General features: G+C 37.7%; 2 protein-coding genes across 7 annotated transcripts in view; one reads left to right on the top strand and one right to left on the bottom strand.

Moving 5' to 3' along the window:
• LOC121861869 (tigger transposable element-derived protein 1-like) overlaps nt 1-16,585 on the bottom strand; it is a 65,607-nt gene that overhangs the window by 38,388 nt on the left and 10,634 nt on the right. Inside the window, exon 1 of one of the 5 annotated variants that reach the window (XM_042359770.1) lies at nt 3,955-4,166. The exons of 1 other annotated variant lie outside the window; for it this stretch is intronic. In XM_042359770.1, the coding sequence (XP_042215704.1) occupies nt 3,955-3,963 (9 nt within the window). In that variant the 5' untranslated portion in view covers nt 3,964-4,166. Of the gene's footprint in view, nt 1-2,967; nt 3,934-3,954; nt 4,167-16,585 lie in introns of those variants that run through there. 3 more of the 5 variants (XM_042359769.1, XM_042359766.1, XM_042359765.1) reach the window with 3 other exon arrangements.
• LOC121861870 (zinc finger protein 708-like) lies at nt 4,398-11,775 on the top strand. Of its 2 annotated transcripts, none has more exons than XM_042359771.1 (2): nt 4,398-4,467; nt 8,935-11,775. In XM_042359771.1, the coding sequence occupies exon 2, from the start codon at nt 9,430-9,432 to the stop codon at nt 10,708-10,710; it is 1,281 nt and encodes a 426-aa protein (XP_042215705.1). In that variant the 5' UTR covers nt 4,398-4,467; nt 8,935-9,429; the 3' UTR covers nt 10,711-11,775. The 2 variants fall into 2 exon arrangements, with proteins under 2 accessions (XP_042215705.1, XP_042215707.1); XM_042359773.1 differs by lacking the exon at nt 4,398-4,467 and adding an exon at nt 4,487-4,588.

Raw genomic sequence — 16,585 nt, 5'->3', positions numbered from 1 at the left:
TTTTAGTAGTTTTCGGTTAAAATACTGTTATATTAGTGATATTCTATTCATAGTGCTTGATATAATACATTCACGGAAATGTAATATTTTTGCAACTACAATGCTGATGTCAACACAAGCGTGGTTACAGCGAGACTGACTGAGTGAGGGAGAGCTATGCGTGTGTGTGTGAGGTTGCGGGAGCGGGCGGTGTCCCGTGTTCGGTGCCGCGCGCGATTTGAATGTACTTCAATTACTTCAATGTACAGAATATTCCTCCGGCGGGGCAATCGGTGTATGCTAAACCCGCGTATGTTAAGGGCCGACTGTACTCAATAGATAGAACTATTTTTTCTGGGATCATTTTTTTATATTACACTTCCGTTGCAAATTGATAATAAGGAAGTTATTGAATTTTAAAAAGAGTAAAATCAGAGCACGTGAGGCTCCTACGCTGTTGCTCAAATTGTGTGTGTTCGTACGTTCGCTTACCTACCGCACACGTGTGGTAGGGAGGGTATTGAGTCGTGCATGCATAGAGGGGGAGGGAGGGAGGGGGCAGCCAATCAAATCCAATAAAAAATCACAACATCTGATTCCACCAATTAGTGTTCAATATTCTGCGTGGGTGGTAGGATGAGGGGTAAATTTTTACTTCAGGACATGAGTCCCTCGGGGTCGACTAATATGTTTTTCCGGTGTATTTTGGTGTGTTTTAAGTGAATATGACCTTCATTTTGGGCAGAAATTGCTCGTTTTTGCCCCCCCAACAATAATGGGGGGAGAGCCTGGGAAATCGGTTTTTTTGGGGTGAGGGAGAAAACGAAAACGAGTCATCTAACCTAACCCCTAGCCAGACCCCAGGTAGGCCTAGCTGAAACTAACCTAAACGTTTCAGTAGTTTAAAACTTTGGGGTGCGCCATGTCCGAAGTACAATACCTTAGTTAAAAGTGGATAGAATGATCATCTTTCTCGTAAAACTCAGCAATAAACTTAAAATAATTGTAGGAGCACGATTGACAACCAACCTCCACCACTGCCATTGTCAGACTGGTCAATGAAATTACCCAGACTGCCTCCTTTGAAAAAAAAAATCAAATGCGATTGGTTGAAAAAAATTTGCGTGATGATATCGATATATCATTGATCACGACTGGATGACGTCAGTCAATAATACGCATAAGTGATGCACCGTTAACATCTCCTCACAGAGATAAAGACTGAAAAAGTACATAAAATCAATTACAGGGTAAATTCAATTGAGTCGCTATTATCCATTTCCACCTGGTATAAATGGGGCTTCAAAATGCTCAGAACAGGGAGATCTAAATGTTTCAGTAGTTTATAACTTTCGGGCGCACTATGACCTAAAGTAAAATAATACCAGATGCGGGACATTTTTAATCAGTTGCAACATGGAGCCATAACTTGCTGGGTGCGATTTCTATTATTGGAAGTTTATTGTATTATTTCATTCTAAAAATAAGGAAACTTTAGGGAACAGGGAACCCACAACGCATTCTGGTCCCTGACTCAGACTCTGACTCGGAGTAAGGTAAGAAATACTCTTAACAGCTATTTATATTCTCGTGGAGGCTGACCACGTGGCTCTGGGGTTATTACATATCGTTTGGGGTCGGCTAGGGTCACCGGGGGCGGAGCACAGAGAACCGGGAATTCAAAACACGCAATCAATAGAACTTTTATGGGGGACTAAATTAAAAACGAGTAATTTCCGATAAAAATGAATCAATCATATCAAAAGCCATCAAAAAAGCACTTTTTGTATCAGATTATTTGGTTGCTGTAATCAGCAATTTTACCATCTGGCCGCCATTTTTTGCAAATGAGCAGTTTCTGTTAAAAATAAACAGTTAATTTTTTGCAAAAAAAATGCTAATTTGCACAAGAAATACATACATAAGAACATAAGAAAATAAGGAGTCTGCAATAGGCCGGTTGGCCTGTGCATGGCAGCTCCTGTCGAGAGTTACTACCACTCTCTATCATCCATGAATCTATCTAGCCTCCTTTTAAAACTTTCCAGCGTTCCAGCACTTACTGCAAAGTTGCTAAGCTTGATCCAATCGTCTACCACCCTATTTGTGAGCCGGTTTCTTCCTGTTTACCACCCTTAATATTGGAAGAACAAATACTGTCAATGTATACAGCCTTAACAACAGCAACCTTGAGAAGTTGACTTGTGAAAGAGGCTTAGGGGTACTTGTAAACCCGGACCTACGGCCTAGAAAACAGGGCGTTAATGTTCGAAATAAGGCAAACAGAGTATTGGGTTTTATATCTAGAAGTGTAAGTAATAAGAGTGCAGAGGTCTTATTGCAACTATATCTTGCGCTAGTCAGGCCGCACCTCGATTATGTGGTTCAGTTCTGGTGCCCCTATTATAGAATGGATATCAATTCACTAGAGTCGGTGCAGCGAAGAATGACGAAATGATTCCGGGACTTAGAAACCTTCCATATCAGGATAGGCTAAAGAAACTTAACTTGCATTCCCTAGAAAGACGAAGAGTGCGGGGAGATATGATAGAAGTATTTAAGTGGGTGAAAGGAATCAATAAAGGGGATATAGATAAAGTTCTTATAATATCCGAGCAGGATAGGACTCGGAGCAACGGATTCAAGTTGGATAAGTTTAGGTTTAGGAGGGAGATAGGAAGAAACTGGTTCACAAATAGGGTGGTGGACGAGTGGAACAAGCTTAGCAACTTTGTAGTAAGTGCGGGAACGCTGGAAAGTTTCAAAAGGAGGCTGGATAGATTCATGGATTGAGTGGTAGTAACTCTCGACAGGAGCTGCCATGCACAGGCCAACCGGCCTATTGCAGACTCCTTATTTTCTTTTGTACTTATGTTTATCAATTCATTTCACCCACTTACCGTATTTTGCGGCGTAGAAGACGCTGCACCGTGGAAGACTCACCCTGATATGGGAAATGTAATTCTAGGAAATTTTTTTTATACTTACTAACTTTGTTCTTGTCCTCAAGCTTAAGCCAATTCGTTTCATGAAGCGAAAACACCAACAAGCAGTTCCTTTGAAGTCATCCACCCCGATGGTGGCTGCAAACCTTCTTGCTTCCAAAATGATCAACTTCGTAGTCACTGCCAAACCCAAGTTTCTTTGGTCTAATATCCATGTTTTCAAGTTTTCTTCTAAGTCTGGCCATTTTGCTGGTACTGTACGAAGATTATGCTTCTGTTTATTCACTTTTTTTAATTCTTCCTCCTGCTTCCTCCACTCGCGAATCATCTTCTCAGTAGGTGGTGGTCCGAAGTTTCTCTCAGTTGCCCTGTTTCCATGTTGTTTGGCATATCGCACTACTTCAAGTTTAAATGCGATAGTATATTTATGTCTCGTTGATACACCAGCCATAGATGAGGGAGATAATTTGCAGGAATGAAAATGGCTTGTGACACAAGTGAAGGCCTGGTAGTGAATGAACAAAGTTCTAGACACTTAAGTGTGAAGAAACAAAAATTCCTGCACTCTGAGACCAGCAAACAACCTTTAGCAATTCACACTGCCATTAGTAAACAAACCGCAGAGCAGCAAGGGTTGTGTAGCTGCAGCCGTTTATTCTTTATATTTTACCTACTGAGAAAGTCAATAATCGTATTTTTCACAGTATATCAACAAAATTAGTTAAATCAATTGTTTTATAGGATAGAGAATACTTGTAATTGCTAAGTAACGGTCTTTGTAAGGGGCTGATTTCAGTTGACCTAAGAAAACCTTTGGTAATTCTCAAGGTATGTTTTTGCGTCTTCAATGCCACAAAATACTTCCATCAAATATCATTTCTCCCTGCACTCTTTCGTCTTTCTAGGGTCAGATTTGAGCACACCACCAAAAAATATACCTATTCTTATACCAAAATCTAAGAGTCAACCAATGAACTCTATACTGTACTGTACAACCTGGCAGCCGGGTTGTCTCTAGGGGCCACTTTACCCTGTTCATCGGTGATCCTGTCTTGTAGGAATGTTTCTTGATCAACTATCACGTATATATACAGCCTAGGAATCAACTGGGAAGCTTGACAACCCTGGAGTGGATTATAACCTTTGACTGTTGTTAACTAAGTGAGTGTGAGCAGACAAACACAACGCGACAACCTTCAAGGCCTCCTCAATATAAACAACTATTATATCTTATACAACACACATTCACATAATTATTAATGTAAAATAATTAATAAATAAATAATAAATGTACATAGATATCGCTAAGCATATTGTTATAAGTATTGCGTTAAAAAAAATATAGTAATGATCACTGGAAATAAAATGTGTAGCCAAAAAACTATATTAATAAGCATATAAATTATTTGTTTAATATAAATTATTCACTTGAGAAACATAGTGATAATTTGCCTAAAGTACATTAGAAATAGGTATTATTGTAGTGTGTGTGGGAGGTTGGGAGCCCGTGTCCAGCTGAGACCCTGACAAGAACCACCAGGATGTGAGCTAAAATCTTTGTATTTTACTTAACAGCCTAAATTAACGCCGCAACTCCCGTACTAGAACGATATATTGTGTTTAGTATGAATTAACAGGCAAAGAGTTTCAAGAGTAAATTGCCGGTTTGTAATTCGGTGTCAATAGGGTATAAATACTGTATAGTCTCGTTATGGACCACTAGATGACCCACCAGGGGCGGATCCAGGAATAAAAGAAGGGGTCCAAGAAGGTGTGGGTGAGGGACATGGCGAGCACAGCTGGGGGGTTTGGGGGAGCTGTGACCCTCCCGATTTTTTTTTAAATCTGACCAATATCATGGGCACTTTGAAGCCATATGCACGTAGAGGTATTCTGAGGTCAATAATAGGGTAAATTTGCATTAGTTCACACAACTGTTAAACAGTCAAAACTGAGTTTTTCTAGTGTATTTTTGTGTTTTGATTAGTTTTTACCTTGATTTCCGTCGGATATTGCCTGTTTTTTAGTTATTGGGGTTTTGGGTGGGGCGTTTACCAACAAAAAATATGACCAAGCGAATACAAAATACACAAAACACAAGAAAAACAGACATATAAACCTAACCTAACCTAACTTAAAATTACTTAACCTGACATAACCTAACTCTCACCATATGATGGAATCACTTATTTCTTACCTTATTGGCCTGGGTCTGGTTCGTCGTTGGATTCCGAGATTAGTACAGGTCGCTGACGCCGATTCTCGTATAGGAAACACGTTACCACAATGCCACATATGTTGGTCTTGACGATATTTACATTCGTTCTTACACTTAGAACACTTTACTGAGGTCGGGAGAACACATTGGGATATAAAAAAAGGATATAGCTTGTTCGGTTTTTTCCCCAAAACGCGCAATCCACTGAGATCCCTCGCCCGAGAATTGCTGTTCAACACTACAACCGCAACCAGCCCACACAAGCACGAACTGATCGCTATAAGAACAGCCCAGTCCCAACCATTGTAAAAATTATCAATAAATTGTAATCAACCAGTGTATTCACTCCCAGTAAATACTACTTTTTGTACTGCCACTATGTTGAAATGTCCTGTAGTTTGACCTTCTCCCCACATAGTTATTATATATCATATTTGTATCACTAATGTAACTTGTATATTATTTGTAAATCAAGAGACCCATTCCCCAATTATGTAACTGTATATTTTCAGCCTTCTGGCTGCCATGCTCTTTCAATAAACCGTTGATTATTATTATTACTATTATTATTATTATTATTATTATTACTGTATTATTATTATTATATAATTGAAGTGACACCCATCGCAGACTTCCATGGTTGGAAATGAATTTGAATTTCAAAATATGAGACCAAAATAAAATACTGCGAATTAAACCACAGATCATTTTAATTGGAGGGGAAAAAAAAAGCTTTTGATTGGCCGCGTGACGTGTACGGGAACGAATGCGCTTGACGATTTATGAAGGGAACACGCAGAGGGGAGGACGGGTAGGCGATAATGGCAGAAGATTAATGGAAGAAAATAGAGAAATATTTGGCATGCACTGTCTCCATTATGATACGTTTGCGACGGTAATGTAATAGAAGAAAATTACCTTAGAATTTGACGTCTTTTTTCGAATATGATAATAGATTTGGGGTAGGAAAGTTGTGTGCACTAATGGAAAAATACCAATAATAATTCATTTTAGTCAATTTAGGATAGTAGCCAGGTTTTGGTTAGGTTAGCACCAGAATCAAAGGTAAATACTTTCAAATCACAACAAGAACCATAGGAAAAACATTTTTTTTATGGAAAAATGGAAACCTGGCTACTATCATAAATTGACCTTACTTTTTACTGTACAAAAATGCCTGAGTACAATACTGCATTAAAGAAAAGGTATTGGAATTTTCTCATGAAAAGGGGGTGACCTGGATTCGCCCTTGCTATATTATCTGGTATTTTAAGTTGGAATAAGTTAGGTTAGCGTTAGGTTAGGTTATGTTAGTATTAGTTTAAGCTAAATTAGGTAAATATTCGTCCATTGGCTGTCCTCGGGTTTTGATACAAAATAGTTTTTTGTGTATTATGGTTTGTGTTACTCAAATATGACCTAAATTTCTGGTGCAAATTATCAGTTTGGAAAAAAATAACTTTTTCATTTGTAAGAGAAACCACTAATTTGTACCAAAATGGCAGTCAGGCTTCAGCATAACACACCATAAAACACACACACAGACACACACACTAACTTAACCCAACCTAACAATTTTTTGGGGGGAGGTCACTTGTTACTGTGGTGGAGGATACAGCTGGGCGAGCTGGTACACTTATGGTTACAGACAAAAGAATTTGTCTTTTGTTAAAAGTAAACAATTTCCACACATAGGACACAGTCTTCATGTTGGTGAGTCACTGTGATCTTGTAATACTTGGATTGCTTCACTATTGTTCTGATAAACTCTCTGAATAACAGCTAGATAAGGGAGAGAGCACTTACCACACGCCATCACGAGCCTTCAAAATGATTGGCCAGCCAAGTCACATGACACGATACCTGAAGATCATTGGTTGTCACGTCCAAAAGAGGAGGATAGGGCGAGAAAAGTGACTCTGGCAACATGGCGGGTACAGAAATTTACACCTAGAAATTTGTGAGATACAGTACTCCATTAATACTGATTTGCACAAGAAAAGATAAGAATCGTATGTTTGGTTTTTATAGTCTTTGTGTCTGTAATATTGAGAATTGGAAACATGTGGACAGCCAATGGACAAATATTAACCCACTTTTCTTCTATGACATTTCCCTCACAAATGAGTAAAATACTGTACTTATACCAGAGTCTCCCCGCCAATTAGGTTTGGTCAGGTAATTTGAGGTCGTTTGCGAGGGAAACGTCATAGAAGAAAAGGGTTTGAAAATTGTCTAAACTACCGGGAAAAACATAATTTTCTCTTAATAACTCATACCGGGTGACTAATACAAATTTACTGGTTAGGGTAATATTCCATAGCTTTTGAGAATCGGACATACAGGTATATGCATAAAACATTATGTCTTTGAATGACCCCAAGAATCACCTCTTGAAGTGAGTACTGTACATATACTTTAAGTCCTGAGACACCCTGTGTACTGTACTCCCAGACAGGTCATCATATGCATTGTTAGTAGACACTGTACACTTAACACTACTGTATGTACTGTACACTTTATACATAAGAGTAACACTTCACAGGCACTCTTGATAATTGTATTGAACTGATAAACTTAAGACTCCACTTTTTACATAACACTTAACACTGTACAGGCACTTACCGTATATCTCGGCTTATAAGACGGAATTTGAACATTAAAAAAATCTGCCCAAAGTTAGGGGGTCGTCTAAACCACCAAGTATAAAATTCTTACCTCTTAAATATTGTGGTTTAGTGTGTCAAGAGTGGTGATGGAAACATCGTAAGCCACTCACAAGGTCTTACCACTAATTATTTTATACTGAAACTTACGTTTGGCAAGCTGGATTCAAATTAAGATTACCGGTATATTAAAATAATAAAAATGTATTATAAACCTGTCTAACATACCGTAAAAGAGAATTATACCCCTGTAATAAACACAGCTATCATCACACACCCCTCCCCACGCCCCCCCCATTTGCCAGTGAGGAGACAAGAAAGGGAAAGTGACCGCGAGATTGGGCTATTTTTAGCCGTGGAGGTGGTCAGTAATGCATATCGGTATATTTACTGATAATAATACTTATCTCCTATAAATAATTAATTTAAAATTTATTTTTTTACAAGGAATATTCAGTAAATGACTGCATTAATTCTTGAAACTACTGACAGTTAAATACAGACGCTTAAGTGACGTCACTAGTGTTTACACTACACCAGCTGGTAACATTTGATGCCATTACTTGAAGTGAATTGGCCTTATTTTAAAAAACCAAGGATGGTTGGTAAAGGACTACTGAGTCAGTGGGTAAGTGTCACATTTGGGGTACTGGTCTTATACAGCGAATAGAGCTCAAAAGCTACTTTTTAAATGGAAATTTGGGGGGGCCGTCTTATGCACCCCGACGCCTTATAGGCCGAGATATACAGTAATCATTGTCAGGAGGTCTACCGATGACAAGAGACACACGCAAGCTGATGCTCACTGGTCCTACATAGGCTGCCAAGTGTGGGCCGGCATGCTGAGTTCTAGTGTGTGACTCGACTCCTGCTGACCTATCATATGTCGAGTTATCGGGGGTTTAACTTGTAAACCTCGCTGCTGCCATGGAGGTGCTGAAACTAACCCATTCATGAAGATAATGTGAAATAACTTAACCTTCCTTTACCTAACCTATCCTCAACCTCTTCTACCTGCATATACAGTATATTTTTTGTTCTTTATTTCAGATACTCCCTCACTTGTTCTCTTCTGTGTGTTTGTAATGTATTGCTGCTCCTAAGACAAGTTTTTTTTTTTTAACAGGTCCACAAGGAGGAGGCCAAGACAGAAGGTGTATCAGTAGTAGGGCCTGACCCAATCACCACACAAGATGGCTCACTTCACACAAGATGACTATGTTGTGATGCAGATGGCATGGATCAGTGTACAGTACATTGAGAGATTCAGCACCATCTGTATGACCGAGCCAATGCAGAATGGTGCAGGGGATCATCTGCTCCTGGGATGAAAACCAGAACCACATTTGGCTGGATCCAATTGTCTTGATCCTTGCACTTATTAGCTAGTGGTTGATTATTTAACTTTTCCATAATAGTATTGAGCTCTAGGCTACATATATTAAGACTAGACCATACATACATACATGGAAGTTTGTTATATGTTGTAATCAGGTATTTTTAATTAATTTCTGACTGTTCTGGTATTTTATATATTTATTACTGGCACTTAGAGTGTAGTTGCTACATTAAGAAATAGAGTAACATCTACCATTGTTTTCTATGGTGTAGGTTCCCCATAATGAATGAATCAGTACAGAGTAAAGAGAGAAGGTTTGAATGTGATGAATGTGGTAAACTGTTCACAAGGAAGAGCCACCTTAAGACTCATTTCTTTATTCACACTGGCGAGAAGTTTGACTGTGAGGAATGTGGGAAACAATTTACAAGAAAGAACAACCTCAGTGCCCATAAAATCATCCACACCGGTGAGAAGTTTGAGTGTGATGAGTGCGGGAAGCAATTTGCTAGTGAGAGAAGCCACAACACCCATCGGCTCATCCACTCGGGTGACACATTTGAGTGCGGTGAATGTGGGAAGCATTTCACTCAGAAGGGACATCTCAAGACCCACAAACTTATCCACACAGGTGAGAAAAAATTTGAGTGTGAAAAATGTGGGAGACATTTCACTCAGAAGAACAACCTCAACACCCATAGACTTATCCACTCCGATGAAAAGAAATTTGAGTGTGAAAAGTGCGGTCGAAGATTTATTAGGAAAAGTCACCTTAGTACTCATAAGCTTATTCACACTGGAGAAAAGAAGTTTAAGTGTGAAGAGTGTGAGAAACTGTTTACTCACAAGAGCAGTCTTATTACTCATAACCTTATTCATACAGGAGAGAAAAGGTTTAAATGTGAGGAGTGTGGAAAAAGGTTCATTAAGAAAAGTGATCTGAACACCCACACTCTTATTCACACTGGTGAGAAGAAATACCAGTGTGAGGAGTGTGGGCAAGTGTTTACTCATAAGACCAGCCTCATCACTCATATTCTGGTTCACACTGGAGAAAAAAAATTTAAATGCGTAGAATGTGGTATGCAATTTTCTCGAAAGAGCCACCTCAAGACCCACAGTCTGACCCATACTGGCGAGAAAAAGTTTAAATGTGAACTATGTGCGAAAAGATTTGCGAGAAAGAGCCACTTGGACGTTCACAAGTTGGTTCACACGGGCAAGAAAAAATTTGAATGTGAATTGTGTGGTAAATTTTTCACTCAGAGGAGCAGCGTCAACACACACAGACTCCTCCATACTGGGGAGAAGAAGTATGAGTGTGAGGAGTGTGGCAAACTGTTCACCCAGAAGTTTAACCTCAGTGTTCATAAACTAACTCACTCTGATGAAAAGTTGGAATGTGAGGAATGTGGGAAGAAGTTTATCAAGAAGATTGACCTAAACATCCATAAACTGATTCACAAAGGTAATATATCTCTGGAGATGAAAGAAGAATTGGATTTAAGAATTTCCAATAAGCCCACAGAATTATCTTCATCAAGTGAGATAGATATACAGTAGCTAAGGTCAACTGAAGGAAGTAAGTCCAGGTAGCAAAAAATTCAATTTATTTATGACATCAATCATAGAACTGACCAAGGAAATTTCACAAACATGTAATAATAATCTTTGTCTGTCTGTATATTATCTTTACATTCTTAATTATTTTGTGTGTGGATCAAGGGGTGCAGAGACCTTAAGAAAAAATCAGAAATGATATTGAAATGTAGTGGATGACAAAGTAACAGTAAAGGACTAAATTACTGTAACATAAACATCCACCTGTTAGATGCTGACCAAAATGATTTGATATATTCTCCAGTGCATCACCATATGTAGGTGTGCTGGCTTCCTCTGTGAGTAACAATATTCATATATACTGTACACTGATACCTGTGGTCGGCTGAACAAACCATTCCTGAAACTAGTGAACTAACAATGGTGGTAAAACCCTGAATCACATTGCTCCCATGGGTAAATGATACTCTTTTGGGGGAGAGGGGAAGGGGGGGGGGGTTACAACTTAGTACAGTACTGTATCTAGTAATTGATGATAAGTGTTCACAGCCAGGAGCAAAATAGATTCACCCTTCACTCACTGTCATTTGTTCTCTGTTGTAACACAAATATTTGACTAGTGTTCACCCTCTACAACAACAACCCAAGATATCCACACAATCACTTCCCCTCTTGTCAGCTTACTAACCATTCATTTGCTTGGTCTGTTTTCTGTTAATTTAGTTATGACCACAGTGTTAGTACATGAGGAAACTGTAGTACTGTACCTAGAGAAAACCTGCCATGTTTGGTCATGTCACACTGGATAATACCCTTCTCACACGTGTCCTGGAGAGATAAGCAGATTACCACTGTACCACCGTCACCCTATTGTAGTTATACTGTACTAAGCTTTAGGTCTGATGGAAGAGAGAGAGAGAGGAGCTTGATGGTCTGGTGTCTTACAGTTTATAGAGTGATGAGGATACTGTAGTGAAGTACTGTACACAAGTCATGTACTGTACCCTGTGATTCATATGCTCTAAAGCTGCAACTGATGAACTATGAGAATAAACTGGGTGAAAAAGCTAAAGTGTTTTCCAACCTGTTTTAAATTTGTTTTTGAGAGGTGTTTGTTGTACACAGTCAATATAAACTTGTTCCTTCTTCAGTATACAGTACTGTATGTCAGTTACCCTGTATAACTTCTCCATAATATAGCCCTAATGCCCCTAAAATTAACCATACAGTATTAAACCATCCTCACTGTTGACTCTCCCCATCCTGGCCTTGTCACACACCTTAATAATAAATGTGTATTTTTTGTGGGAACTTTTACATACAGGTATATAAAATGCTAATGACATTTTTATTGACCATTTATCATTAAAGATCTACAGTGCAGTAATCCCGTGTTTTTGCGGGAATTTCGTTCCTGAAACCCCCGCGAAAAGCCAAAACCGCAAATAGTCTTTCAGGAATCACTGTACCTGTGGCCACCAAACAGCTCAGGTAGGTCATGCACTCACGGCCCAGAGGTCACACTGATCACTGATGCACTGTACCGGCATTTACTAACATCATTATTTGAAACTAATCATTTTGTAGTATAATAATGGAAAAACGTAAACACAGTTATATACAAAAAAAAATTATTTACAAGCAAATAAAAAAATTATATTTCGCTGAGGTCGGCAACACCCGCATTGCCAGCCTCTCCATGCTGTCCCGGCGTCTGCCCGCCCTCACCCCAGCCAGCCAGTCCTCTTCCACCCACATTCCTTTACTTGAAGACTTGTATTCTGACAAAAGACACAAATGAATTGTCAGTCTTCACCACAACTCGAGCCATAGCTCATACCACCTCTGAGCTTGTCCAATAAAACTGTTTTTTTTTTCCGTTAAGGTCATCACTATTCTTGATCTCTTGGAATGCACGTGGGAGGACAAACAGAAGAGGTAATCACAGTAGCATTCTCAGTACGGTAGGCACGTGTGGACTGAGGCTTCTCAGAGCAGCGGGCGTCTCTTTGCCGCACCGCACGGGAATATCGAAAGTGGGGCAAAATTTTAAATTTTGTTTAAAAAGGATATATATATATATATATATATATATATATATATATATATATATATATATATATATATATATATATATATATATATATATATATATATATATATATATATATATATATATATACACACAGTCGGCCCTTAACATACGCGGGTTTAGCATACACAGATTTGCAAATACGCGGATTGCCCCGCCGGAGGAATATTCTGTACATTGAAGTAATTGAAGTACATTCAATATTTAGCGCGCAAATACGCGGATTGCCCCGCCGGAGGAATATTCTGTACATTGAAGTAATTGAAGTACATTCAAATCGCGCGCGCGCGCACACCGAACACAGGACACCGCCCTCCCGCAACCTCACACACACACGCATAGCTCTCCCTCACTCAGTCAGTCTCGCTGTAACCACACTTGTGTTGACATCAGCATTGTAGTTGCAAAAATATTACATTTCCGTGAATGTATTATATCAAGCACAGTATGAATAGAATATCACTAATATAGGAGTATTTTAACCGAAAACTACTAAAAAAACGAGTAACATATCTTGAACATCGGAAGGTTAGGTAAAGTCTTTTGTTTTCATGTAGTTTATCCTAATTTACATTGAAATGCATTACGTTTCAGCAAAACTACTATTTATTTCTGAGAATATGGAAATGTAATATTTTTGACGTACGTATTACAGTGGAAAGTGACGAAAGCAATGACTTTCGCTTTCTTTCGTTCAAAAGATGTTACCATAATCGCTTTTCGAATGGTTTTCAGTTAAAAAACTGTTGTATTACAATAATATTCTATCCTAATTCACTTGTGATGCAACAGTTTTTTTAACTGAAAACCATTTGAAAAGCGATTATGGTAACATCTTTTGAACGAAAGAAAGCGAAAGTCATTGCTTTTGTCACGATTTTATCCCACTTTCCACTGTAATACGTATTTCATTTCAGCAAAAATAGTACATTTCCGTGAATGTAGTATATCAAGCACAGTATGAATAGAATATCATTGTAATATATCAGTATTTTAACCGAAAACTACTAAAAAAAACGAGTAACATATCTTGAACATCGGAAGGTTAGGTAAAGTCTTTTGTTTTCGTCATGTATTTTATCCTATTTTACATTGAAATACATCACGTTTCAGCAAAACTACTACCGTATATCTCGGCTTATAAGACGGAATTTGAACATTTAAAAAATCTGCCCAAATCATTTTCCTTAACATACACAATTATTTTCCTTCCAACAATAATATTATCATAACTTGGATGCGGATTTCTTCTTTAAACATTAAATAAGTTTGTAATATTAGCAAACAAGCTTAATTTACTTAACATAAGCTAGATACAACTCTCATTTAGCTTTTGCATATATTAGTCCGTAAATATAAAAAAAAAACGAGTGGAGATGCCAGCCAGTACATTACGGGTGTATTAATTGTTTTTATAGCTCTTTTTGCATTTTAATATTAAATACTGTACATTACGTTTCAACAAAACTATTATTTATTTCTGAGAATATGGAAATGTAATATTTTTGCTGAAATGACGTACGTATTACAGTGGAAATTGGGATAAAATTGTGACGAAAGCAATGACTCGCTTTCTTTCATTCAAAAGATGTTACCGTAATCGCTTTTTGAATGGTTTTCAGTTGTGGGATTATGAGGCTAATGATAGGATAGAATATTATTGTAATACAGTACGGTACAACAGTATTTTAACTGAAAACCATTCGAAAAGCGATTACGGTAAAATCTTTTGAACAACGAAAGAAAGCGAAAGTCATTGTTTTCATCATGATTTTATCCCACTTTCCACTGTAATATGTACGTCATTTCAGCCAAAATATTACATTTCCATATTTATTTCTGAGAATATATTCATTCAGTCACATTTAAAGTAAAATATACTTCTGATGTAATATTTTAATGAATATACTGTATCGTAGTTTTCTTTTGTTTCAAATTTAATTAACAAAGATTGATGCTTCAAATGTAATGAACAAAAATTTATGTACAGTATCTATAAATAAACTTTAATAAATGAATACTTTGTTTTACATCGTCCTGTGCTACCATACCATGGATTTGGCTACTTTGGGCTCGCTATGATGACGCAAGAGATCTGCCCTGGCAACTGTACCGACACTCACAGCTGGTGGTGCGTTGGTGCGTCGTTTCCATTGTTTACTGGTCGTTACTGGTAAATATTTTTCAACCTAACGAAACTATTACCCGTTTAGAGGTCGACCCCCAATTGTTTCAATGGGATTTTGGGTAATTGGTTCCTCCATTGAGCAGGGACACACACTGACGCCATTTGGGGTGAGTCAAGTGGCTGTTTGGCGCGCTAAAAACTAGTTCCCTGTACTTCAATTATGTTAAATAATTGTTAAAATGACTAAAAACTTTAATATAAGACTTGGAAAATTATTGAAAAGTACAACCTTCTTGATATTGATATTGAGTAAATAATTATTATTTACCGGTACTCAAATGGTAACGAATTTAAGCCCTAAAACCGATTACTGTATTGGCGGACTAATACAACAGCTGGTGAGCAGGCAAAAGCAGGCGAAAACATGTTGGGAAAATTCGTAAGGAATTCGTTAACCGAAATTTTTTCGTTAACCGAAGTGAAGAATCTTATGGAAGGTAATTCGTTAACCAAAATTTTGTTAACCGAGGGATCACTATATATATACACAGTTGTACCCCACTTAACGCAGTCAATAGAACCCAGAGGGTCCCGCGTTAAGTGAACAACAGAACATATGGGATTAATTCCAATAGAAACCGGCCCGACCCCCAAACTCCACTTATTGAAGACACATAACTATGTTGTAGTAAAAACAACATCTTAATTTTATGATGGTACATGCACACAATTAATACTTAAGAGAAATAGAGAAATACAGTCGCCAAGTTAATGTCCATTCAAATAATGGACTCAACTCCCTCCCTCTCTTCTCACACTACACTGCTGGCTCTTCCCTCTCTGAGAAATTTTTGGGGGAAAACCACTAAATTTTAATAAATAATACCTCAAACTAAAGTTAGGATAATACAATTGACATTGCTGGATTCCTTGTAAGACCAGGAATATTTTGAATATAAATGTCATATATTTTGCACAAAAGATAACATATTTACTCAGAGAAAACATTTTATCTAAAATTTGTATGTCTAATGCAAAATATATGATGTTTATATTCAAAATGATCACCAAATTATAAGAATTCCAGCAATGTAAATTATATTCTGGCCGGGTAATTTGTATGAATTTTATGAGCTAAAACAGGCAGTCAGGCAGGGTGGCAGGTGGGGCAAATCTAAAAATAGCGTCTCGAGCCGGACACTCACTGCGTATATGTGGAAAAAATCCGTGTTAAGTGAAAGTTCAGCTCTGGCGAGGCACCGCGTATATGAAAAAACGCGTTAAGTGAAACCGCGTTAGGCGGGGTAATACTGTATATGTATATTCATGTAGAGATTTGCTGAAAAGATCATGATATCAGATATATATATATATATATATATATATATATATATATATATATATATATATATATATATATATATATATATATATATATATATATATATATATATATATATATATACAGTGGGGTATGCTATAACGAACGTAATTGGTTCCAGAACCTCGTTCGTTATAGCATTCGTTCGTTATAGGATTAATCCGTTCCAGGCCCCCAAATACAACGACCAGGCCCCCAAATACAACCACTTAACACTGAAAAAATTCTGTGGAAAATGTAAAAAATACGGTACTTTATCTTACCTTAGTGTTATTCA

The sequence above is a fragment of the Homarus americanus genome, unplaced genomic scaffold (assembly GCF_018991925.1).
Source record: "Homarus americanus isolate GMGI-L3 unplaced genomic scaffold, GMGI_Hamer_2.0 scaffold48840, whole genome shotgun sequence".
Lineage (NCBI taxonomy): Eukaryota > Metazoa > Arthropoda > Malacostraca > Decapoda > Nephropidae > Homarus > Homarus americanus.
This window is presented reverse-complemented; position numbering and strand designations above follow the sequence as displayed.